We start from the raw sequence: 25,284 nt of genomic DNA on the forward strand, positions 1-25,284 counted from the left end.
AGTTTCTTGTTTAGAATTTAGCAGCGTCCAAACTTCAGACTTCAGCTTCTTTGGGGTCTGTCTTCCAGCCTATGTTCAGGGTGTTACAGCTACTGTTTACTTGTAAATGCAGTTTTTAATCACAATATGGTACTTCATTATGTTGATGCAGCACAGCAAGAGTTCTCCAACAGCATGTTGGTCTCAACGCTTCACCAAGTGAAAGTATGTCAAAGTATTTATCTTGTACTTGGCTGGGACTGCTGTAGCCCCGGCTCTCATGTTCATGAGTAAGAATTTGCTGTTTATAACAGGAAAAAAAAGGGGATTTGCACTGCAATCCTTGCACCTAAGTTTAGTAGTAAATCAGTAGTCAAGGCTAGAATAGATGTTCTTCTCCACGGCTTTGTCTTGAGCTGAGCTCGTACTCATTAACTTCTCTTAGAAGGTTCACAATAAAACTGCAAATGAATTGATCGACACGTTTATTTTCATGCAGCACAATAGAAATGGAATTCAACAAGGACGATGATAGTTGAATGCTTCATGATGGATTTAAACACAGTACACTGAGGATGTCTTGAATTTTGAAATGATATTCATTGAATTTATTAGCGGGTCTTTTGTTTCTCATTCCTCTTCTTCAGCTTCTGCTTCACAACAGCAAGAGTTGTGAAGAAGTTTCCCATGAACAGCACCAGAAAACAGAGTCCGCACATCAGAACCTGAAGAACGATGAAACAGAAATGAGTCTGCAGATAATCCAATGGTTTCATATTCAAGTAGAGCACAAAATAAGAAGTAATAATAGAGAGAACTGAAACGAGGTTGGAGGGAAACTTGAGAAGTGTGGGAGCCGTGTGAGCGCTGACCTGCCATTCTTTACAGTCTGGGAGCCCAGCCATTCGGAAGAGACACAGGCTATTGTAGAGCTGCCAGAACTGCAACACAAGCACTCATCATTGGTCCATGCTTAGTCATTCTATTCAGGCTGACATCAGCAGTTTCAGCCTCTCTAGCATGACACACCACCCATTAATGAACGTTAAAGATATCTGTCATGAGTCGTCGCGGGTGTGTGTTTCTCTGTCGGCACTCACGTGGCCTAAAAAGAGGAAGGGCAGCAGAAACGTCAGACCTTTCCACATCCACGATTGAAATCCCTCTGAAAAAAAGCAGAACACATTTTTGCAATGTAATGTTTGCAGACATGACGAGTCACATGCTCAGGGCTCAGAGATTTGCATCCATAATTCCATCCATCCATAATGAAGCAACACTAAAGAATGTTGCCCAAAGAAGTGTGTCCGTGAACATCAGACTGGAGCCTCACCCACAGTCAGATCCATGTTGTGTCTCTCTCCTAAGGCTCGGAGCCGGTAGAGACATCCGCTCTGATAGTAGCACTGCAGACACTGAACAAAGCCTGTGTGCCACAGGAGACAACAACTCAGACGGTGAGGATGACATGAGGCTTTTTCCAGGAATCTTCAGCCTTACTTTGATATAAAGAGTAGGCCAGAAACTGGTTACGGAAGACCTTATACTGGTGGCCATCAGGCCTGTGGTTGTAGAATAGACATCGATAAATACTGGTGAATGACTGAAGACGTTCTAGAATGATATCTCCTCCTCTACTCACCATGTGAGCATGACACCTGACAAAAAGGCGGAGATGTAGTGATGGAAAACCCACCATCCTTTGATTCTTTTGAGGATAAAAAAAAACATTTTTGCTTATGTCAAGATATTATATTATTAAGTCTATTAACAAATGAGATGAAGCAGGAAGGCGGACTGACCTGGAGCCATTTGTGATGAGGATGCTTTCCCTGATGGTTAATGTGCAGTAATACCACACCAGCAGGAAGTTCAGAATGGCGTCCAGAAACCTTGTGGTATCCAAAAGGATAAGTCATGCAACTTATTGCCTTGAAAACACAAATAATAGCAATACATACAGCACCCTTAGTTCATGAAGAACCCTTAACTGTATTAATGTGGCCCTCATTTCTTCGAATGAATTACTACTTTTTAAATGTTTTATTTTAAATAAAAGTTTCTTATTGGTGAGAAAGTGAACAGAAATATTCAACATATATGGTGTTAACGTGTTCTTTAGATCAATTATATACAGAGGGTTTGATTGAAACGTTTACATGTTACATGCAAAATACATACAATTTTTATATATATAAATAATGCCATGCCATAAATATGCCTCCTTTCTCATAACATTAACATTCCAAATTTAGGACTTGGAAAACAAGCACATAAGTTATGTGACAGCCCTTTCATAATGGTGCAGCCCTGGGCTAGTTATTCAGTTTTGTCATACAAAGATGAAGTCACCACAACACAAATAAATGCAGTACATTTAAAAAAAAAAAATGGAGCTGGAGGGTTTAAAAATAAGTTATGAGATGCTCCTGTGTTTTTAACAGTCACAATTAAAAGTCAATATGTACATACTTGTGCAACACAGGAATTATATGATGTGTTGATATAATATTTAGATACCAATATACAAAAGTCTCTGTTTAAGCCAAAAATGTATGATTGGTTAGTGAAATCAGGAAGCTTCAATCATTTTTTCGACAAGGGGTTATATAGGTTTGGATTTCGGTTTCGGTTAATATCGGTTTGGATGTTGGTTTCTCGTGTATGTTGGTTTCAACAACAAACACGCCTCCAGTCTAAATAAACAAGAGGTTTTAGATTTGAATTTGAAGTAACTCGTCCTTATGAAGAAAGGTGAGATGCAGACGTGCCACCTTCACCTGTAGCTGACAAAGAAGTAGCAGATGAAGGAGAAGAGCAGCAGGATGATGGTGAGGTGCAGCTTGAACTTCTCGTACTCATCTTTGTAGGCAAACCTGACAGAACGTTATCCAGTCAGTTATGTTTGGACTCATTTGGACACATTTTCTACCACACAAATACACCAAATAACTTCTGAAAGAGTCTTCCCGCACATTATAATTCTGATTTCCAGTGACTTACGCTTGACTACAGAACCAGTAATTTCATATTGCAGTCACTAGATGGCGTAGTTCTACCTAGGAAAGTGTATTTTTATCTTTAAATGAATTGCAACTATGAATGTGATTCATTCTCAGAATCGATATTTATGAATCTATTTATGCTTCTGCTTTTCCAGGTGGAGGAGAATGACATGCAACTCCCGACAGGAAATGCTGCAGGAAAAGCATTTCGTACAGCAGGACCACAACTAAACAATCCAATTATTCAAACACAGTATTTTTAGCACCTTATTGAATAGAAAATTAAAAGTCAGGACCGGAACTTTAACTCATATACTTACATAAAAATCAGGCAATCAATTGATGGAAAAAACAGATTAACTATAGATAAACTTTCTTGCAATGTGATGTCGTGACATCTGTGATGAATGAGTATGAGTTGTTTCTGTTGTTGTTTGTTTGAGGTTGTAAATGGAAATCATGTTCATACGCTCAATGAAAATGATTTATATTATATATTGTCTGTCCAAAATACAGTACATCACATTTTATGTTAGTCTTTTGGCGCTCAAAAGCTGAAACATCCAGCTGTCCTTCATTCCCCAACAAATACTGAACAGTGGAAGTAACCAAAAAAAAACCCCAAAAAACAACAACTTACTTTAATTGTTTGCTGAGAAATGTGACATCAACATTCCCAAGAACAAGGCTGAGATAAAGACTGTAACATAAAACTTCATGTTAACTGAATACTTTTTCACGCATTATGAGATATGTATGATTCACATATTTCATTTGTTACCCATTTTTTTTGGGAAGAAAAGCCTCCATCTCAAACAAGGAGTTTTCTTGTGTCCTTATTATCTGTTTCTTTTCCTCCAGGGTCTGTCCAATGTCCAATAATCCACCATTCCTGCATTAAATCAAAAGAAAATCAAAATAATGAGCGGTGTGGATTACACTGAATCAGCACAAATGTTCTCAAGTATCTGCAGAGTCAGTTGTTTGGAATCAACTTTGACCGGATCAATTAATCCTCTAATCTATGTGAGTGACATGTAACATGCTTGAACGTTTACGTTTTCATAAGCTGCGACATCTCCTTCAGTCTTTTTCTCTGCCGTGAAATCGACAAAGAGCAACTTTGCTGAAGTTTGGAGATTTCATCCAGTTTCTGCAGGTACAGTCTGTGTGTTTCCTGGGTGACAACAACAACAATATTGACTTTACAATTCAGTTTTACAAGAGGACGAGCAAGTAAGGCAAACATATCCCATTGTAATTGTCACAATGTTGCGATTCCATTAAAGGTTGAGCACAATGATTTCTTACCTGAGCACGCATGTACTCCACCTCCAGACTGCTCCATTCTTCAAGAACATTTTGAAAACCCTGAGACATGTTCTGTGCTTAATGGATAAAGTTTTAAAAATTGAAAGGACTGCGTAGAGTGAAGGCTCTCGTCTTGAAGGTGTGTCTCTCACTTTATGACAGACAGTGAACTTTGACTGGTACAAATGTCAGCTCGCTTTTATCAAGGACATTGTTCTGGAAAGGTTCTGAGGGTTTATCACTGTAAATCGTTTGTTGTGTTGTGTTGATTAAGTGTAGGAGGAAAAGTTTATTTCAATCCTAACTGTAACTGAACTATATGACTATGAGAATGTGCTTAAACCTGCAGGTGTTTATATACATCATTATTCTGCAATGCACCAACAAATTTAACTACAATTCAATTATATATAAAGTATATTTTACTTAATAAACTACTAAAGTTACTTCTTTCGCAGTAGTTTTTCCAAACTAGAGCTAAGCCGAAGTAGTTTCAAAAACACTGTCAGACGAGCATAAATAAAAAGAAAAATAATCCTCGCTTATTTTTCACGACATGAAAAATTGTATATATATATATATATATATATATATATATATATATATATATATATATATATATATATATATATATATATATATATATATATAACACTGAACAGTAGAAGCAAATATAATCCTTGCTTGTTTTTCACGACATGTAAAAATTATATGCAAATATATGATCGAAACATTGTGTTCAGCGCTACGACATATGTCCACGAGATGGCGCTACCGGGTTGCAACCGTGATGCAGCCAAGGAGAGAAGAAGAAATGCTGCCAAAACAGCGAGTGAGCGGAGTGTAGCCGGTGTTTTTGTTTGACGTTGCCGTTGCGTTCCGTCAGTTTAAGTGTTCAATGTGATCAATTCGGATTACGACACACTGGATGCATTTTGGATCTATCGGAGGCCGAGACAAATACTGATAAACGATCTATGACAAAGGTAAGAGGAGCATGACTCCGGCTAAGCTAGCGATAGTCTGTTTCGTAACGTAACAAGAATGTGTCGTATTATTTCGAAGTTGTCATTCTAAAGACATTGTTTTTTTAATTCTATAAAACAAAATTAGAAACTGCTCATAAGAACAATCACGGTGCAGTTGTCGATTACCGTCGATGCTGTTTAACCAGCCAATGAGATTCCTGCTGTGAACGAGGATGGCGATCATGATGGTGAAGGTGTTAGACTTGTGTGGTGGAAGTACCGATGTGAAAGAGGATGATGAAGTTGGAGACTTTGGCATCATCCATTGGTGAATCTCATCTCTTCACGAGTGCACTTAAATATTGATCGGTGGTCAATTAAAATGAGCTAAAATGAAAGTTATATTGTTGTGTTATTTAGGAGAAATTATGTCAAATGAACATCAAATATGACTTTACTCATCATTTGGTATTATTCCCTAAAAAGACAAATGCTAGAAGTAGCAAAAACTAAATGTATATATTAAAAAGTAAGTAGTGTAGAGTTCATCATGAAAGGTAATTCAGATGTGTGTAATGCAAAGGGTCTCAGGTTAAATCCTCTCTTTCTTCTTTTTATTCCTAAGAACTATGTTGTACTCTGAGGCCAACATTCACTGCTGTAGCTTAAAGAAACACCGGTTACATGACCGCTGTTGTTGATGGTCTATGTAATGAAAATTGTGTTTTAAGCCATGTCTTTATCATCATTTTCAGCTCCAAAGCTAGAACATGTGTGCCGCCGTCTACGTCCTGTCGACACTGACTGGTTATGTCCTCACATCTGCCCTGCTCCTCAAATGTCCCTCTATCCTTCACCGGAAGAAGAAAGAGACTTTCAGAAGCAGACATATTTCCCATCGAGGAGGTGAGAGTAGCTGTGTGCGTGCGTGTGTGTGCGCGCGTGCGTGTGTGTGACATCAAATCTTACTGGATGAATGCTTCAGAGAGAATTGTTTTCAAAAGCCCCTCCAGCTGCGCTTACCTACACGTTGAATACGACCTGATTCTCTCTCTCTCTCTCTCTCTCTCTCTCTCTCTCTCACTTTGGCTCACCAGGTGCAGGTGAAAACCTGGAGAACACAATGGCAGCATTCAAACAGTGAGTTCCAAGTGAAATATCCACGACCATGTTATGAGTTTGGTTTGACTACTGCTGACTTTTGACCCCATTCCTTCAGCGCCGTGGATCTCGGCACTGACATGTTGGAACTGGACTGTCACCTGACCAAAGATGAGCAGGTGGTGGTGTCACATGACCCTCACCTGCAGAGGGCTACTGGAATGAATGCCCACATATCTGAGTTGTCCTATGCTGTGAGTTGCTACTAGCATTTTTTTCTCATTGGTAAGCGACTCTTACTTGTTTTGCACTTTCCAGTCTTATCCAGCAACCAAACTGATCTCTGATCCGCCTGGAGCAAACCGGTGTCTTGCTCAGGGACACAATGTTGCCATGAGCTAGGATGGAACCAGCAACCTCTCAGCTGTGTTGTTTTATAATAACCTATTCTGCTTTGAATAACATTATTTATTATACTTAAACTGTATATTTTACACCAACTTTAACTGGATCATGTTTAAAGTTAACTACATGATTTACAGTTGTGTAGTTTTTAATACTGGCCTGCCTGAACTGACACCACAGGTCCAGTTTTAGGGTGTTAATATGTCATAAGTAATCTTGTCACAGAGGATGACTGCAGAGTGTCACCTTGACCTTGCCGTACGCACCACTCCAGATCGCTCTCACGTGCTGACAGCTGGTTGTTTATGAACTCGCATTGCTCCTGACCTCCACACTCACCCCCTGCCTCATATTTGATCTCACTGCTGTGTCCTTTACAGGAGCTGCCCCCGTACCTCTGCAAGCTGGGTGTTACATTTCAGAGGGGTGAGTATGAGGCCTCAGCATCTGGACATGAACGTCCCCTCTGACCGACAGATGTCAGTTTGTCATGACTGCTCTCATTGTGACCTTGTTTGTGCAGAATGTTTCTGCGAGGGGGCCCAGAACGAGCGCATCCCTCTCCTCAAGGACGTTTTTGATGCCTTCCCCAACACGCCCATCAACATTGACATCAAGGTCAATGACGACAAACTCATCAAGAAGGTCTGCACGGTGTCTTTCCCTTCAGTTTCTCTGAATTTTGCTGGCCTTGCAATTTGAGTTAAGATGATTCAGCATATTTAATAAGCGTCTCTGAGGTATTCAATTGACTGCAAAGTCCCACAGTCGTTTTCTTTGGATTCAGCAAACACAACTACCTCAGTTTCCATAGCGACCACCTCAAGCGCGTGCAGTGCAACACCTGCACTTCCGTTATCTGCCACTGGATGTCGCGGTTGACCATTCTCAGCTGATTCCACTTCAATTCAGATTTGCCTTGATTCCTTTTTAGTCATATCAAATGAACAATTGTCCTTGCAGGTGTCTGAACTGGTGGTGCAGTACGACAGAGAAAACCTGACAGTTTGGGGAAACGCCAGCCACAAGATTATCAAGAAGTGTTACAAGGAGGTGAGATCCCTAACCACAAGCCAGTTGGTTTGACTGAGCCAATGTGCTCCTTCATATTCTTTCAACTTGCTCATTGTCCTTTCCTTATTCTATTTACATGTGGAACCTGAGACCACATCTAGGTATGCACACAGCAAACGTCCTTTGGTCCCTGGTGAGGGTCATTGAGAGACAGCATAAGAATTGAGACTTGATCATGGAGTGGACAGAACAGTAGGAGTCAAAAACCAAGACGAGATAACCAACACAAACTGCAACATGTTACCGAAGCCATTGTGTTTGTGTTTGGAATTGGCAAGATTCAATAGCCAAGCATCTATACCTCCCCCTCAAACTAAAATTCCTACTTAAACATTGGATTTTATAACCCTGTTATAAGCAAGTAACTGTTGTGTGTTCAACATGATGATGAGTGTGATAAAAGTGTCATTGGAAGCATAAAAATGTATTTCCACTTCCACCAGCGCATGTTTTACCAACTGACATTTACTGGTAAGCGCATATGCGTGCATTGTTCGCAAAGGTAATGAAGTTTTTATAATTATTATTTTTTTACTTAAAATATTCTACATTTAGAAATTGTAAGTTTTTTTTTATCTGATAGTCTTTTTTTTTCAAATCCAGCATTATTGAATCAATAACATTTCAAGCTCCTCCAATACATTTGACCTGTGCAGTGTATTGTATCATTATTGTATGGGAAACATGTTTCAAATAGATTTAACATGTCCACCGTGGAGTGGCGCTTGAGTCCGTTTATGTTGTTAAAAACTAGAATATCAGATAAAACATACAATTTCAAAATCTAGACTTTTAATTAAAAAAAAACTTATAACCATGTACGCATGCACTTACCAGTGAACGTCAGTTGGTAAAACAGGCGCAATTTCCAGTTCCAGCACCGGAATTTCTGGTGGAGCACATCAGGCAGAGACATGGGGTTCTGCTCCTTTGTTTGGAAACAGACTCTCACCCCTGCTTCTCTCTTCTTCATTCCTCCTGTGTATGAGCGCTGTGACGCCACTGCTGCCTGCTGTCCATTTGAGCTCATTGCATAGAATATTTTTAACACTAATTATGTTGAAAAAAATCTGTGATACTGAATAAGAAATCCAAAGTGTCCTAGTCCCTTTCTAGTCACATACTAAGGACACATCTGTATCCCCGTTGTTCAAATACTGGAGCCTTGTTACTCACGGATCTGTGGTTTTATCTGTTTCATTAATTTTAACTTGAATTAAGTGAGTCACTTTCTGTTTGGTTAAGTTGACCGCGGTTGCGTGTCTGTGTGTTGTAGAACCCCCGAGTCCCCCTGCTCTTCAGTTTCCCCAGGGTTCTGCAGTTGCTCGGCCTCTTCTACACAGGACTCCTGCCATTTGTTCCTCTGAAAGAGCAGTTCTTGGAGATCCCCATGCCCTCCATCATTAACAAGTACGTGCCAGCCTTTCAGCTTCTTATAAACTTTCAGTGCGTGCTGCCCATGAAGGTGATCGATGAAGTGGAAAGAGCTGCATCGGGACTCTTGATAGAAGCTTGGCTCTTGATGACACAGCAGCAGATGTAGCCGGAACAAAGACCCGTGCACTGCTCTTACCATACGTACCATAAAGGCCGAGTCATTGTCAGTATACTTGACCACACACGGAGCTCAGAAACATTGCCATTGTCAGCATTCCCATGTCAGCAGCCTAAAAAACTATGAATGATCACCACAATATGGAGCTTTTGTTGATGTTCAGAAGTCGAGCAGGAGCGCAGGCTTTGTCAGAGAAATATTGCGTATTAATATTCACCAAATAATAATTACAACAAATGTAAAAAATAAATAAAACACAGAAAAAAATCATGAGATTTTCAAAGGGATTTCGAGGAGACTGAAGACTGAAAGAATGAAATGAAAGAACCCCAGATTTTGTGAAATTTAGTTTTGGAGACTACTGACAGACGGATCTTTTCCATGCTTAGCTATGACATCTTTTAACCAATTGGCAGCATCCTTCCATCACAGCAAAATGGCTCGACGGGCCACTAGTAAGGTGAACGAGAGTGTCGGTCTGGTAGCTAGAGTAAACCGTTCACCATCCTCTCCAGTGGGGCCAAAAAGAGCCAACAACAGGTCTGGAGTGATGTTCTTCTTGGTGATAGCAGATAATGCTTGGAAAACACTTTTCCAAAATGAGTCCAGTTGGAGGCAGGTCCAGAACATGTGAATGAGAGTGGCCTCTGGTCCTCCATATCTGTTACGTTGAGGACTTACATCTCGGTAGATGTGTGAGACAGAGGCGAGCACAAAAGGAAGTCTTATTTACAAGAGATCAAATTGAAGACAATGTTTAAAAAAAAATATTTACGATTTTTTTCTGGTGACATAAGCTAGTTAACCTTGCCGGATCTTATAAAGCCACTATATGGAAGGGGTGGGGCCTCATCATTGCATCGCCTTCGCGCTTGTTGGCTGTCTGACCTTGCATCTCTCTCGCTGTTATCCGAGCCACAATGCCATTTCAAAGATAATCTGCGCAGAGAAGGTTATTAAAAGAAGCAGTGACAACCTCTGAGTCATGTGTGTTTGTGCGTGAGTCTGGACTGATGTCAGTGGATGTATGAAAGTCCTGGAGCTTATGATTCTGTAAATGTGATTCTCCATTATTATCGTCGTCTGCAGGCTGATGGATCCAAACCATTTAACCAGGAGTCAGCGTATCTTGGCCTACCTGGCAGACAGGTGACTTATTCAGCCACATGTCCTGTGGTGGTGGAATACATTTATTGAAAATTCCAACTGTCGAAAAAGGCTTCAGAAAGTGTTTCAGAAATGCTCTTTCTTCCCTGCAGCTTATTAATGAGGAAGGCTCTGTTTAATCACCTGACTGCCAGAGGGATACAGGTAAATACCAGTCAACAATTGGCTCTTTGGATTGATCGAGTTTATGAATTTGTTTTCCTCTGAACTGGACCTGATGTGACGCCCTTAGGCTGTAACAAATATGAGTTCTCTTTCTGTCGATCATGACTTTTACTTTCAATCATCAGTTCTTCAATTATGAGTCTACTTTTTTATATACACATGAACCCTTCTTGCTTCTTTATTTTCTTCTTTTCATATGTCCAACTTTTAGCTTTTACCACATCACCTCTGCCCTGTATCGATATATATAGATATAGAGATCACTCTAAAATATTGAAATGTGTCTCAAATGTTTCTCAGTAAATCTTTACATACATAGAAGCTAATGTAAGTTATTACCAAGACTGGTAGTAAGTCTGATCCGACCTCCACTCACCTGCTCCGCTCTGGTCTCAGGTCTACATCTGGGTGCTCAATGACGAGGAGGACTTCCAGAGAGCGTTTGATTTAGGAGCCACCGGAGTTATGACAGATTTTCCCACCCGGCTTAAGGACTACATGGACCGGAATGGCATTTCTAAACTCGAGTGACCTGCCAAAATCCAGCCACACAACAGTGATTATCCCTCAGCTTAACTGACCTGCCAAACCCAACTGTCCCACTACCACGTTTGAGGCATATATTTCAGCAGGGCGACACAGGAACTAGCGTCGCAAGAACCAGTTGATCTACTGACACAACTTGGGTGTGTGGACGCACTGTGGTCATCTGTCTGCTGCCAGGCCCTTTTATGTCGGGAACCACCTCAATACTTGGCCAAAGCAACCACAATGGTTAAATATTTATTTTGTTCAAATGCTTTAATCCAGTCTCTTGAAGTATTTTTGAGGATATACTGCTGTACTGCTGTAAGCAATACTCTCCTGCACAGCGACTGCCAGAGATGTCATCTCATGTCATCGATATAAATACTATGTAACTATCTATATTTTGACAGCAATTTGTTTTCCATCATGGCCAGTAATATTTGAAACAAGCACTGTGCAGTAAATGTAATATTTCTACACAGGACTGTTTTGTTGTTGTGTTTCACATGCTGTGTGTGACAAATGTGTCTTAATGGGTCGGATGTTTTTATTTAAATGCCTTTTCATTTCTAAGATTATCTATATATAATGCATATGTTGATGTTGTGGAAAGCATTTATTTCTGTGTGTGTGTGTGTTTAAAAAAATGATTTCAACATGATGGTCAAAACTGGTTGAATGTATCAATGTATTTAATTATTTAAATTTAAAATACGTCTATTATAGAAGTTTTGTCCAATTTATTCATCGGGAATAAAGTGTCACAGGTTTTATCTTTCAAAGAGATTCCCAAGAAAATCATTAATAAATAGAATTTTCATTAATATGTTGTCAATGTATTCTGTATTTTGGGGGAAAGAACCGGTCTGTCTGTCTAAATTTAACCATTTATTGTTCTTCTGCTTTATATAGTTGCTTTTGCTGTCTTTTCAATATGATTTCATGTCTATTCCGAGCGACAGGCAGCAGGAGGCGGACACCATTTGCACTTCATCCCCGTAACTGTTTTGCTTTCTTTTTCTTCCTTTTAAATGCTACACATGAAGATAAACACTTGACAATAGCTGACGCACATTTGAAGTGAACGTTTGTGTCCTGTTACTTTAAAGGTTATTAGCGACTTCTTCTGACCAATGAACGTGGTGTTGCTATGCCTTATTAGCGCTGTGATTGGTGGACTCTCTTGTCATTTATGTCTTCAGCCAAAGACGATATGTTGCACTGCGAAAATCGGTCACGTCGACTTGCTAAACTATTGCGGCAAAAATTGCGGCGCATGTGTACCTATCTTAGGTAAGCGTTCAAATGCGAATGTGGTATTGTTTTACACGCTACAATGATGTAGCAAAACGCCTTTAAAATTTCCTTGACTGTATTTTTAAAAATTATGCCTTCAATAAATGCGACATGTCCAACATCAGTATCAAAGCCCGCTGTATCTTCTCTTGATATTTTCTCGTTCATTTCAGCTCAAGAAAATATTTAAGATTTGAAAATACTAGACTAATGCTTCCCCGGAAGTGTGAGGAAGGGTGTCATCTCGTCCCGGCTGACGCGCGCCGACTCTCTGCCTCCTCCTCCGAACTCTTTTGGGCATCGTTGCGCGTCAAAACATTGCGTCTCTGCAGGACTTGCCAGGACGAGAGAGAAGAGGAAATTTGCCTAGGAAAGGAATGCGAGACGGGGCTTAGCACTGGCACCAGCGCTTGGAAAAACGAGGAGGTGCGACGTTTCCTAGTCTGCGTGGAGATCTCCCTTTTTCTTCTGTCAAAGGTAAACGCCGTTTTGGGTCACGCACTTTTTATACCCCGATGCTTTTTCTGGAACCGATGACAACATTGCTGCTTGGCTAAAGAGGCATTTCTGCTGGAAACTTGGGAGGATTTGCGTAGAGCTTTTTTTGGAAGGACACATGTTGTTGTGATGGTGGTCGTTCGTCATCATGGTCAATATCAGTGATCGCTGATAACGATCACGTTGCCGCGAATGCGGATCAGCTGATCGTCCACAGTGGGTCAAAGCCATTGCAGATGTTAAAGCCTTTAAGTGTGTGTGTGTTCGTGAGCTGAGACATCCCTGCCATCTGGACTCAGTGTGGTGGCTCAAGTTCTGCCCCAGATAAAGTGCGCCACTGCCCGTGACCTGATTCCTACCCACGAGCTCACATGCCGGAGAACCATCGACCCTCCTGCCAGTTCCTGTTTGTGTAGTCCATGTGTGTGACGTGTTGCACCAGGTGAGGATGGTCTCCGCACCAGGCAGGCTCGGTCTGGCAGGTGGGGCTGCTGAATCAGCTCTTCTTATCTCAGTCACTGAGGAAAACACGAGTGGACATCGAAGAGCTGCCACCTCTTCACCTCTGAACCTGTGTGTGAACCGATGTGTTGAAGTGCAGAGCAGACGGTTATCGATCACCACGAAGGATCGATGGAGGAGGTCAGGGAGTTACTTGAAAACGACTTGTGTTTGTGTACAAAAGTAGCCATTATTATTGTTGTTGTTGTTGTTGTTGTTGTTGTTATTAACTGTGGGAAGAATAAAGGAAGTCTAATCTAATAATAATAACGTTTGTTTTTCGATTCAGTAAATTGATTTATCACTTTAGCATTTGCTTTGATCAGTTTAAATCCGAACGCTTTGAAATCTGCATTTCTTTCCTACAAAGTTTAACAGGTAGTTTGTGAAGGTTTTGTCAATACAACTTTAGTTAGTGAGACTATGACCATTAAAAGAGACCTTTGTGGTTAAAAAAAGGAAGTAATTTCAGAAGAAATTGTGAACTACTTTTTCCACTCTGCATCGCCAGTAAAAGCCAGGATATATTGTGTGTTGAATCCCATGTTTAACAGCTTAACCTTCACCTCTCTCCCTATATATGTTGAGCCTGAATTGCTGAAACAAAGACAACCTAGTTGATCAGAGATTGTGTACCTTTCATTTGTGGCTCAGCTGCTCTTCAACAAAGTGAACCTCAGACTCCCTGAAAAAAGAATGACCTCCCATAATTGACGCTAGAATTCAAGGCTGTGTGTGTTTGACTTGTGGCTTAATTTAGTCAATTTAATTTGGCAACATTTGAATTGGGTCACATGTATTTTTGGGCTGAACCTAGTGTTACATTTCCTGCGTCTACATTCTGATGGCAATATTTTAGGTTGCTGGTGTTTGGTCTGGCGTGGAGAGTGTAGTGTGCATGGCAACAGTAACCAGACACACACACACCTGCGATGGTTTTGCTCTGCTACATCAGTGAGATTTGATATGCGAGGGAGAAGAGCGCAGCTTTTCTGTTCAGTCGGTGATGTCATACTGCTGTTGGCCTGCGTGTAGGTCTGAAAGGAAGGCAGGAGGAGAGTAAGTGCCAAATTTGTGCCTCTACTGCCCGTGAGCAGCTCGTGCTGGGGGGATGGTCACATGACCGAGACGTTTGAGCTGCCCCACGTCCTCATTTGACTCCCCTGATCTCCCGATGTAGGAGTTGGTCCCCTCTGATTCCTGCTGCTCTCCGTCATTGTCAGAAGCCGCCGCAGCATCACTGTGTTACGTAACAAAGGTTGTCGTGTAGAGAGACGAGAGCGCTTTTGGGCTGGTGAGGCTCATGGCATGTTTGCTTTTGTGATGGCACCCAGAAAGGACTAGAGGGGACTGAACCACGCGACTGATGAGAGAGAGAGTGACGGCAGAAACAAACGCCAGCGGGAAGCAGAGTCCCGGAGACTAGAGATGTGTGTTACATGTCTATAACTCTTCTTAAAGCACCTGTCTTGCACAATTCTATCAAGACAGTCAATGGTACTAAAGTGTTTCATTCAATGTACCCTATGTAGCCAAGAGTGTGAAATGAAAAGAAAATAAATGGTTGGAAGAATATTTCATCATTTCATATAATGCTCTCATCATCATAACACATGTCCATGAAGTGTTTTGAAGTTTGTAAATCTATGTTTGTCTTACTGAACTTACACTTAAGTTGAACATCTTCTGCTACTCAACCTCCTATTGCACTGTTCATACCACGACTAAAATAACTGTCAAATTACCACCATCATTCAGTATCGTTTAGCCTTCCGTTTATGCTTCGTAGTTATGGCTCTGTTATTATAGACTAAAACTGCTAGTAGTTATACTTCTACAGTCAATATCAACGAAGTATTACTCTGAAAACAATCAGTACTAGCTACCACAGCAGTTGGAATCACTCTTATCACCCTATGTATATTATATTATATTATATTATACAAATATTTTCAAGGCATGAAAAGGGCTTTAGTTTAAATAAGGTGATATAAAAACTTGAATATCGCCACCATCGTGATTTATTGTGCTATTGTCAAACTGATGCAAAGTAAACAATATTTTGTTGTTTAAATGTACTGTATATATGGATCCATCATTTGATTCAGTAATATACCAAATTCATTCAAATTGAAAATTGTGCCTTCTTGTGGCAAATATTCTTATACCATTAAACTGCGATTCATTTAGATTAATTCATCACAAATTAATGTATATACATAAGAAGTATTGTGTGTAAATGTGTGTGAGTGGCTTATTTTTTCATTATATATACAAAGTAAAACATGCTTGACTTTGCTGCAAAATTATTTTTTGTCAACATACATTTCAATCTATTTAACAGCTCTTTCTACTACAAAAAATATTTGGTTTATTACCTTAATGGTAGCAATACGACCACCTCACTCCTCCTATATTAAATTGTCCTTACTATTATTATTACTATTAATAATCTCCTGCTGGTAATGTTTGTTTTATTACACTGCCACCAAGTGATGTATCACTCACATGTCCTGGCAATCGTAGGATGGCTCACTGCTACTGCTGTTCATTCCTTTATTCATTTATTTTTCTGCAGTTTGTTCCCGTGTTTGTGTTGCAGCCTATCCCAGGTACTTGGTGGTAAAAGATGGGGGGCAAAAATTGCGTCTGAAAAAAACACACCTAAAACTAACTGAAGAAGTGAAGTAGGGGTCGGCAAAGCATCGACCTGTGGGGCTCAGTTGACTCACAGGCCACAAGTTAGGGACCCAGTGGATGAAGCAGAATGAATCGAATGGTGCGTATGCGACTGTTTTTATTGTGTGTGACTCCCAGGCTGAACCTGATGCAGTTTTACAAGCAGCTTTACGAAGTTTCTTCCCTTTCTCAGAGGGGTGGAAGCATGTGGCAGGTTAAAAATGTGGAGCCTGGCAAATCAACAAACGACTCTTTGGTGTCCAGGTCAATGAGCAAGTTAATCCTTGGACAGACCAGGGTGCCATATAAGGTGAAGCCACAAATGGTCTCTGAAGTGGGATGGTGAAGTGAGGCCAGCCAGAGTAAGCAGACCTATTGTGTTTGAATGACCCTTCCATTCCTCCTGGAACGATGGGACCCCTTTATGAGGGACTGAAGAGACAGTGTGTCGGACCTGGAGAGAATGGAGATGGAGATTATTGCTGGGATTCACTTTCTCAAGGGCTGGAAACAATCCACCTCCGTTGTGTCAATGCAGTAAGGACAGGTGTTCTGTCCTTTGTCCTAACAGTCATTCCTCACCATCCGGTTGGTCAGTCAAGGTCTGTGGGGCCTCCACCTTCTTACAGTATATAGAAAAACAGGGCTTTTTGTTGTGGTGCCTCCTAGTTCTTTCTCCAAGTTCGCCTCACACCCTCCTGTGACGGAGCATTGTAGTGTGGCCTACTGTAAGACACGGAAACTACAGGACATTCAAAAGCAGATTGTTGACACGCACTGGAGTGTATCTGCATGTGTACGGGGGGGCATGTGGCAGGGGTCAAGTCCGTCGACGGCACTAAGCGTGTCTTTGTGCCGCAATCCCACGCGGCTGGCACCGAGTCAGAGGAGGGAAAACAAGGGCACGTCTCTGCGGCTTATTTATTTATATCCCCCGGTCCTTCCCGTCATCACCGCAGCCTTTATCGGTCCCAGAGTGACACTAAAAACAAAACGCCGAAGAGGCCCCTTTCTTTTGTTTGTGCTAATGTCGAGGAGAGCTGCAGCGCACCAGCTTCCCTGCAGTGGAGGAAAGAGACTGCAAACAAACTTGGCAAAACAGCGGCTCTCCTGAGCGCAGGCTGTCTTCGCTCCATCTTCATGACCCACACAGCCACTTGGAGCTGAAATGGTCATTAAAGTCAGATTAGTAATAATACCTAATTACTGCTGCGCCACCAGGAAGTGAGCACTGACCCCGAACTGTTCCCTCCATTCATTCATTCACCCGCCGCAGCTCATCTGACCGGGGAACTGGGGCGAATCCTGACATGAGTCAATGCATATTCCTGTCATGGCGACTCCCAACATTTTGGAAGGGCTTCCAGGTCGGCCAGCTCATCTCCTCCGCCAGCAGGGGCGCACACCGGCACCAGTGGTTTAAGGGCTCTGTCTGTTTGGAGCGAGCCTTGCACGAGCCTCACAGTTGTGCTGGACTAAGCTGATTATCTCTTATAGACCCGAGCACAGAGCAGGAGGTGCTGCCTGCGTGTGTGCGCTGAATAGGCCTGCACCGGCTGAGTGAATGAGAACAGCTACAGTTGCAATGGTGCAAAAAAACTGAATGCCACTGCTTTTGTTTGACACCACTGTTGCACAGGACCCGTTGGCTCTCTGCTGCTGAGCCACGTGGTGGCTGAGGCCCCGTGGTCGCTTTAAAACAACGTTGACTTCAGATGTCTATGGCGGATCAGGAGGGTTTCTTTTGATAGTTATTGTATCACCGAAGCCAAATGTTCTCACCAGATCACAACTGAATTGACTTTTTTTTAAAGATCTCACACTTTTTCCACAAAAAATAAACAAATATTCAGGCAATATTAGCAATCCCTAGCGCACAAATACTCAGAGACAGCTGGGATGCAAAGTGTTTTGATTTGGAAATAAACAGTACGATTTTTTTTTTTTTGCGAAATTCAAGTGAACTGACTGAAAGAACTTTTAAGACTAGTTATTTTAACTGTTATTTATTATATTTAGGGATTGTTTTGCATGATTTTTTTCTGAAGCTGTTATTGCTGCATGACTTACCTGAGAGTCGATATCATTGCCATGCGAGGCCATTTACTAGATACTGATGAGTCATCAAAATACATCAGTCCAGCTCAGTAACGCTTGATCTGTTAAAGTATGCTCAGTTTTATGGTTATTTTCAGAACTGAACATTTGTATTATTCCATATGACGATATGTCAACACATCACATTCATAGTTCCACCCTCAGAAGCACCAGCTCAGTATTGCAGGTGACCTAAATAAGGCATGAGGCGTTCACTGGCCACCTACACACGAGCAGATTCTGGTCATTCAGCTATTCATTCCTTTCTCCTCGCTTGCTTGCTGCAGAGGCGTTTGAGAGTCTCCCAGCTAACATGGGGAAGAGGCAACCACTGCCACACACTAAACTTGCAGCCTCTTGAGAGTCACCGCTGTTTGTTCTGAAACTGTGGGAGGAAATCCGAGAGCGCAGAACTTCTCACGGAAAGGACCCACATTCTCTGCAATCTCTCTCTGACTTCACTTACCTGTACGCAGGCTTCCACCTCCCCAGACTGGAGCCCAACCGGACTCTCCTACCTTCATATTGGCTACATTATCCTCCCAGTTAGTTCCCTTAAATTCTGTAGTCTATAGTCTAGTCTAGACGAGTAGACTAGACTAGACCAGATTATATTAGACTAGACTAGACTATATTAAATTAGATTAGACTAGTCTGGCCTGGTCTGGTCTGGTCTGGTCTGGTCTGGTCTGGTCTAGTCTAGTCTAGTCTAATTTAATATCGTCTAGTCTAGACTAGTAGACTAGACTAGACCAGATTATATTAGACTAGACTAGACTATATTAAATTAGATTAGACTAGTCTGGTGTGGTCTGGTCTAGTCTAGTCTAGTCTAGTCTAGTCTAATTTAATATAGTCTAGTCTAGTCTAATATAATCTGGTCTAGTCTAGTCTACTAGTCTAGACTAGACTATAGACTAGACTAGACCAGACCAGACCAGACCAGACTAGTTTAATCTAATTTAATATAGTCTAGTCTAGTCTAATATAATCTGGTCTAGTCTAGTCTACTAGTCTAGACTAGACTATAGACTAGACTAGACTAGACTAGACCAGGCCAGACCGGACTAGTCTAATCTAATTTAATATAGTCTAGTCTAGTTTAATATAATCTGGTCTAGTCTAGTCTACTAGTCTACACTAGACTATATTAAATTAGACTAGACTAGACTAGACCAGACCAGACCTGACTAGTCTAATCTAATTTAATATAGTCTAGTCTAGTCTAATATAATCTGGTCAAGTCTAGTCTAGTCTATAGTCTAGTCTAGACCAGACCAGACTAGGCTAATCTAATTTAATATAGTCTAGTCTCGTCTAGTCTTATATAATCTGGTCTAGTTTAGTCTAGTCTAGTCTTGTGTAAAGAGTTCCATATGTGGCCCAGGTGAATATACTTGAAAACAAATACAGCTGAATTGAAAGCACGTCAGTATCATGACCCATGGAGACTTAAGAGTTCGATCTGTGCCCTTCGACAGGCTGGCCTGGAAATGCCAAGAGTTGGTTGGAACTTTCATTACAGATGTGAACGCTGACGGAAAAAAAGAAAGCCAGAGCATCTCCTCGAGTGTGAGTCAGTGGTGAAGGAGGAGAATTTATGCGTTTGGAAGCAAACAACTCTGCGCTAAAATTAGCCGTCGGTGATTTCAAGGGGCGCTGGTGTTTGATTCCGGGTTATCGATGCTTTCCTCTCTGCTCATGTCAGTTAAAGATATTTGTTCGACCCGGGACCTTTGTGTGACTGAGTAGGTTGAGTTTTCGTGGCTCACAAGTGAACAGCGGATCAACTCAGCGTGCTCATGTTCTATTCAGAAACGTGATGTTCGGGGTGAAGTGGTCATTATTCTCTCCAGCAGGGTCATACAACCTGGAACAATGAAAAATGCACACGGTCTTGTTTTCCTGCCGTTATGCAAGCGTCACCTGGGATCGCTCTGCTGCAGGTGTTCACCTCCCGACCCACCACCCACCACGGCCCTCACCTGTGTGTTGCGGTGCTTCCCTTGTGAGCCGACCTGGGCTGGCAGTCCCTTCTTGCACCGCCCGCCGACACCACCCATGGTCAGGATGACGCGCTCCAAGACCTTCCAGGCCTACCTGCCCAGCTGTCACCGGACGTACAGCTGCATCCACTGCCGAGCTCATCTGGCCAACCACGACGAGCTCATCTCCAAGGTAACAGCAGCTCCAGTGGCTGGAGTCGTCTCACCGCAAGTCATTTGGCAGACAACCCAAGTCATGCTGCTAATTGATAGACTGTGGAGGAGAATGTCAGGTTTTCATTCTATCCTCTTCTCCCTGTCTCTGCAGTCGTTCCAAGGCAGCCAGGGCAGGGCCTACCTGTTCAACTCAGTGTGAGTGTCCAGTGTCTTTGTCAAAGCCAGGGGTGCTTCTAAACTCTCTAGTCAAAATTGGCTGCAGAATCCGCTCAGCGTGTTGGGAGTGTGAGTGGGCGTGAGCATGTGACTCGCACGACATTCAAGTGAGCCTCTGGTTTGTCTCTGTTCCAGCGTGAATGTTGGGTGCGGTCCGGCAGAGGAGCGGGTTCTTCTCACCGGCCTGCACGCGGTCGCCGACATCTACTGCGAGAACTGCAAGACCACCCTGGGCTGGAAATACGTGAGTGTGTCCTTGGCTCACGCTGGATGATAAACTGGGAAGGTTGTTTTAATAGCACACCCTAATTCTATTTGCACCTGGGGTCAGAGTGGGGGGGGGTCCATGGGACGCATCCGTTATTAGACCAACTTTGAGAACAGACAAGTCATCTTCAGTTTCAAGTTTTGTAGGAGCGGAAAATATGTAGAATTCATATGCCAGTCGCAGTTAAAGCTAACAAGACGCCGAGCCGCGTGAATGTAACTGTGATGTGCTGAGTAAAGCTGACTTCAGCACCATCTGTCATTCTTGTCGTCGCTGTAATCTGTAATTCACTCTCCGAAATTAGCACAATCTGACGTGACAGCCGAGCTATGTAAGAGACAACCCCCCTTAGCAAGGGTGGAGGTGGGTTGTGAGTGAGATGTGGTTTCAGGTCCCAACATTTTGCTTCTTTTTAGGGGAACATTTGAAGCAAGCAGCCCTGCTTATTTGAAACAACCGCTCCAGTTTGGTAGATTTTTTTTGTATTTGTTGTGTTTGTGTCACACTCTTAAGACGATCTAAAGACAACTAACCTTTTTCGTCTGGCACTTTTGCGCGTAGTTTACTGTGTCACTCTCAGTCATGTATGCCTCAGAGGCCACTTCAGATATTCCAGCACAGTTTACTGGCTTGTTGATCTGAGACACGGTAATGAGCTTATTTCTCCCCCAGAGATTCAAGGTAAAGCCTGTTGTCTTGGTATAATTGAGTTAACTGGTTGCTTTGAATGCCATCCAGTGGAAAACACTCTTTGGTTAGAGCTCGGTCAAAGCTGGAAAACACCCTCTCCCAGATCTGTTGTGCAACTAAGGTTCTCTCTCTTACTTCATAAACTAGTTGCGAGCCTTCTCAGGAATTTGGGTCTTCGCAGCTGACACAGAAATGCCTGTTACGGCCTGCAAATATTTGCTGACTAAACCCTCTTTGCGAGGTCTTGTGAAGTTTTAACCTTCAGCAGATTTCTGTTGTTTGAAAAGACGTTCTTGCCAGTGTTGAACCAGGATTTTGGTTCAGCACATTCCCCCCCTGACCGTTACATAAGAGTGTCCACAGAGCCAGGACGCGTCAGGTCAAGGAGGGGCCCCGAGGATGTGTCCATGTCAGTGATATTGTTCTGTGTCATCTGAATTAACCGTCCCGTCCTCCTCTGCAGGAACACGCCTTTGAGAGCAGTCAGAAGTACAAAGAGGGAAAGTTCATTATCGAGCTGGCCCACATGATAAAGGACAATGGCTGGGACTGAGGGACGAGCCGCCCGGGACACTACGGCAGTGGAGTCAAGTGGACGAACATTCGGGATGATGTGTGGGTGGTGGGGGAGGGAGGGAGGGAGGGAGGGTGTCATGGTGGGTTAGTGTGTGACTTTGGTTTGGCTGATTTACCATTAACATCTCTAACTCTCTTCCCAACCCTCCGCGACCTGTTCTCCGTGCGCGGCCCGGCCGTTGAGCCCCTGCTCGAGCCAGAGCTGGGCCATAAGAAGCAGCTAGCTGGACTAGACGACAGACCTGGTTTTTAGTCTCTCTCCTCTAAAACACGCGTGAAGCTTCTTCCGTTCCTGTTTCGAGAGGCGCAGGTGGCGCGGCCTGGTGGGGTTCGCTCGGAAGAGCCGACATTCCCAGCTTGAATGAGATGACCTAAGATGCTTATAGCAAATCCAGCTGAATGGGTGCGGTGCCAGCTGGGCCAGTGATGGGGCCTGGCGCCAAGGCTTGGCACGGAGGCCTGAGCACGTGGGCAGTGGTGCGTGCGTGCGGGGGGATTGCTGCTCACCAGGCCGTGCACTGAACACGCCGGGAGGGGCCGAGCCTGATCCTGTTATACAGAAGCTTTAATGGCTTCTGGCTGGCAGCCGCTCCACGTCTTGTCAGCAATGCGGCGACATGGTGAGACAGCCACCAGCTTGTCGCAAAAACCTGGCAGGAATTCACCGCTGACGTCGTCCCCGCCTCTCTTTTCATGTAAAGTGAACCGTCGACCCTTCTTTTGTTTCTTCAAGACACGTCCATGTCTCCTTGTGTTACTTGATGTTATACTCAACTCAAATGTGACTCAGGTTAATGACTTGCAGTGAGCTCAGAGAGGGGCCGGTGAGTTGGCGAAAATGAACCCCGGACTGTTCCCACTTCTTAAATCGATGACCATCGCATGACCGCTTCCATGGGCCGTGGGACAGAGAATGTAAAGCAGGAGGAGGGTACGACTTTCCAACCACAGTGGCGTGTTTACTGTAGATATGTAAAACAGTTTGGGGCTAAAACTGACCATAACAGAATCCATTGCGACATTTAAAAAAAAAAAAAAGAGAAGAAGAAGAACAATGCACTGGATGAATTTGCTTGTTTATTTATTTATACTGAATGTAAGAGCTCATCTACTTCACTTTGGTTTGCTCGTCTTTATTAGCAAGCTTTGGCAGCACAGGCCTTTCGAGTGTGACACTCAAGTGCCAAGCGGTTACACACAAGCTAGAACAAGTGTCCCAGACTGTTCAGCCATTGAGCTTCTTGGATGATAACTAGCCTCCTTTTTCAGTAACTAGGTCAGTAGTTTGGTCTTAAACTGTGTGTGTGTGTGTGTGTGTCATGTAGGTTCTCAAATTCCCCCCGGGCAAGTCTTGTGTTAACCAAATCTAAAACGCAGCTGTGATATTAATTACCCAGCACAACCAAAGAACCCACCCGTCATGGAGATACTGACCAAACAGACGTTATATTTTTTGCTTGGGCAAAGAGGGTGTGCAGCTGAACGCCAAGGTCGAGTATAACCTTTCTCTGTGATGATATATATATATATATATATATATATATATATATATATATATATATATATATATATATATATATATATATATATATATATATATATATATATATATATATATATATATATATATATATATTCATATATATATATATATATATATATGGAAATATTCATATATATTTATGGAAACATTCTAGTGACTGTATTCTGCAGGAGGATAACCATTCTTTTGACCTCAGTGTTACAGAGTATATATAGTGTTTAAGTGTTGTGTTCTCTCTATAATCCATTTGATGATGAATGAATATGATTTTGGTCATGTCAGGCATTCACTCCAGTTTCCCAAATTGGCTGGACAAAAACTACTTTTTTACTGAAAATGTTTCAATTTTAATGTCTTTTTGTAAAGGAGGATGCTGATGTTGAGTATATATCATTGGATCTTCATCTAATAAATTGCACCTTGATATCGGACTCGGCTGCTTTCTTTTGATACGGTGCGTTCATGGAAAACCTGGCTAAAAACATTCACCTGCCAAGCAAATACAAAATGGTAACAAAATGAATTACTCTGCCGACATTTTTTTTTTTACATACAAGCAACATCCGACTTACGACCGGGATCGGTTCCGACCAACCGGTCGTAAGTCCGATTGGACGTAAGTCGAACGCCATTCAAAATGGCAGACGTGAGGGTTATAGGTGCTACTGTAGTGGTAGATGGCTGTGTGAGAGTGAGATGCTGGGATACTGTCCTGCTGTAACTATCGCATGCAATGCCGGGCTGCTACGTGCTGCAGTGCCAGACATTGAGTAAAAAAAAAAAAAAAAAAAAAAAAAAGCATCTGCCGGCTGTGGTTGTAAGTACGAGCAGGTCGTAAGTCAAATGGTACTTCTAAATTTAACATATTTGCTGCTACAAATAAGCTTTTAATGGCTGAGCTACGCAGCTAGACAGTCAGGTGAGACTGCCATCTACTTGTCTAACAATACAACTACATCTGCCTCCATATTTGCAGCTTGTCTTGTTTAAAATGCTACATTGCTGCCCGTGCTTTGGCTAACAAAGGGTTAACGGAAGCCGCAGCTGAGTGGCCTGACACTGATGCTACAGTGCAAAATAAACTGACCGCAGTCGTCCAACGCTAACCTTATGTAAACTTACTTAAGGTACGGTGTTATAGTGTAGACCTCCCCAATTGAATCTATTTTTATGAAGCTAACTTGTCAGGAGTCTATGTTAGCAGTTCTAAAGCTATCTGATCGCATGCTACGGCAAATAGTGTAAAAAACTTGACAAAAATGACCAACCAAACTGAAGTCAGTCCAGCTTAGGGCTTGTGAACAGAATGTAAGTGAACTCAGCAAACTTCATTAAGTGAGCTTAATGATGTGAGACGAACCCACCCACGGATGTGTGATCTGAGCACATTTGCCGAAGAGAAAGTCAGCCCCACACACTGCTGTAGTGAATGGAAAACAACCATAAAGACTGGGAGCTCCAGCGCCGTGTTGTTGTGTTCAAGCCCCGAGCCTAAACTGT

General features: G+C 42.4%; 3 protein-coding genes across 9 annotated transcripts; 2 read left to right on the forward strand and 1 right to left on the reverse strand.

Moving 5' to 3' along the window:
• Window positions 1-463: 463 nt before the first annotated feature.
• Window positions 464-8,762, reverse strand: LOC128764343 (ion channel TACAN-like). 5 transcript variants are annotated; one of them, XM_053874077.1, is made up of 13 exons: window positions 8,678-8,762; window positions 6,287-6,374; window positions 4,043-4,161; window positions 3,766-3,876; window positions 3,625-3,684; window positions 2,760-2,855; window positions 1,782-1,871; window positions 1,622-1,687; window positions 1,480-1,541; window positions 1,313-1,405; window positions 1,080-1,144; window positions 852-920; window positions 464-704 (listed from the first exon to the last, which is right to left on the reverse strand). In XM_053874077.1, the coding sequence occupies exons 3-13, from the start codon at window positions 4,060-4,062 to the stop codon at window positions 591-593; spliced, it is 846 nt and encodes a 281-aa protein (XP_053730052.1). In that variant the 5' UTR covers window positions 4,063-4,161; window positions 6,287-6,374; window positions 8,678-8,762; the 3' UTR covers window positions 464-590. The 5 variants fall into 5 exon arrangements, with proteins under 5 accessions (XP_053730052.1, XP_053730053.1, XP_053730050.1 ...); XM_053874078.1 differs by lacking the exon at window positions 8,678-8,762 and having other exon boundaries at window positions 6,287-6,741; XM_053874075.1 differs by lacking the exons at window positions 6,287-6,374; window positions 8,678-8,762 and adding an exon at window positions 4,296-4,790.
• Window positions 5,098-12,623, forward strand: gdpd1 (glycerophosphodiester phosphodiesterase domain containing 1). The gene is made up of 11 exons (XM_053874080.1): window positions 5,098-5,281; window positions 6,019-6,169; window positions 6,361-6,403; window positions 6,483-6,618; window positions 7,150-7,195; window positions 7,293-7,414; window positions 7,733-7,822; window positions 9,120-9,253; window positions 10,488-10,547; window positions 10,658-10,709; window positions 11,127-12,623. Exons 2-11 carry the CDS (start codon window positions 6,034-6,036, stop codon window positions 11,259-11,261), a joined length of 954 nt encoding a protein of 317 aa, XP_053730055.1. The 5' UTR covers window positions 5,098-5,281; window positions 6,019-6,033; the 3' UTR covers window positions 11,262-12,623.
• A 205-nt stretch (window positions 12,624-12,828) lies between these two features.
• Window positions 12,829-23,812, forward strand: ypel2b (yippee-like 2b). Of its 3 annotated transcripts, none has more exons than XM_053874092.1 (5): window positions 12,829-13,031; window positions 20,276-20,507; window positions 20,643-20,686; window positions 20,843-20,951; window positions 22,129-23,812. In XM_053874092.1, the coding sequence occupies exons 2-5, from the start codon at window positions 20,391-20,393 to the stop codon at window positions 22,216-22,218; spliced, it is 360 nt and encodes a 119-aa protein (XP_053730067.1). In that variant the 5' UTR covers window positions 12,829-13,031; window positions 20,276-20,390; the 3' UTR covers window positions 22,219-23,812. The 3 variants fall into 3 exon arrangements, with proteins under 3 accessions (XP_053730067.1, XP_053730066.1, XP_053730065.1); XM_053874091.1 differs by lacking the exon at window positions 12,829-13,031 and adding an exon at window positions 13,058-13,494; XM_053874090.1 differs by lacking the exon at window positions 12,829-13,031 and adding an exon at window positions 13,501-13,694.
• The last annotated feature ends 1,472 nt before the right edge of the window (window positions 23,813-25,284 follow it).

Source organism: Synchiropus splendidus, chromosome 8 (genome assembly GCF_027744825.2).
Source record: "Synchiropus splendidus isolate RoL2022-P1 chromosome 8, RoL_Sspl_1.0, whole genome shotgun sequence".
NCBI classification, from domain to species: domain Eukaryota; kingdom Metazoa; phylum Chordata; class Actinopteri; order Syngnathiformes; family Callionymidae; genus Synchiropus; species Synchiropus splendidus.

Coding starts and splice junctions, on each gene's coding strand:
- ypel2b (XM_053874090.1), top strand. CDS start 13,501: ATGGTCTCCGCACCAGGCAGGCTCGGTCTGGCAGGTGGGGCTGCTGAA. Junction 13,695..20,275: donor ACGAAGGATCGATGGAGGAG/GTCAGGGAGTTA, acceptor GCTCTGCTGCAG/GTGTTCACCTCCCGACCCAC. Junction 20,508..20,642: donor ACGACGAGCTCATCTCCAAG/GTAACAGCAGCT, acceptor CTGTCTCTGCAG/TCGTTCCAAGGCAGCCAGGG.
- gdpd1 (XM_053874080.1), top strand. CDS start 6,034: ATGTGTGCCGCCGTCTACGTCCTGTCGACACTGACTGGTTATGTCCTC. Junction 6,619..7,149: donor TATCTGAGTTGTCCTATGCT/GTGAGTTGCTAC, acceptor TGTCCTTTACAG/GAGCTGCCCCCGTACCTCTG. Junction 7,196..7,292: donor GGGTGTTACATTTCAGAGGG/GTGAGTATGAGG, acceptor TTGTTTGTGCAG/AATGTTTCTGCGAGGGGGCC.
- LOC128764343 (XM_053874073.1), bottom strand. CDS start 4,233: ATGTTTGCCTTACTTGCTCGTCCTCTTGTAAAACTGAATTGTAAAGTC. Junction 2,856..3,624: donor TTTCTCAGCAAACAATTAAA/GTAAGTTGTTGT, acceptor ACGTTCTGTCAG/GTTTGCCTACAAAGATGAGT. Junction 1,145..1,312: donor CAACATGGATCTGACTGTGG/GTGAGGCTCCAG, acceptor GCTTTTTTTCAG/AGGGATTTCAATCGTGGATG.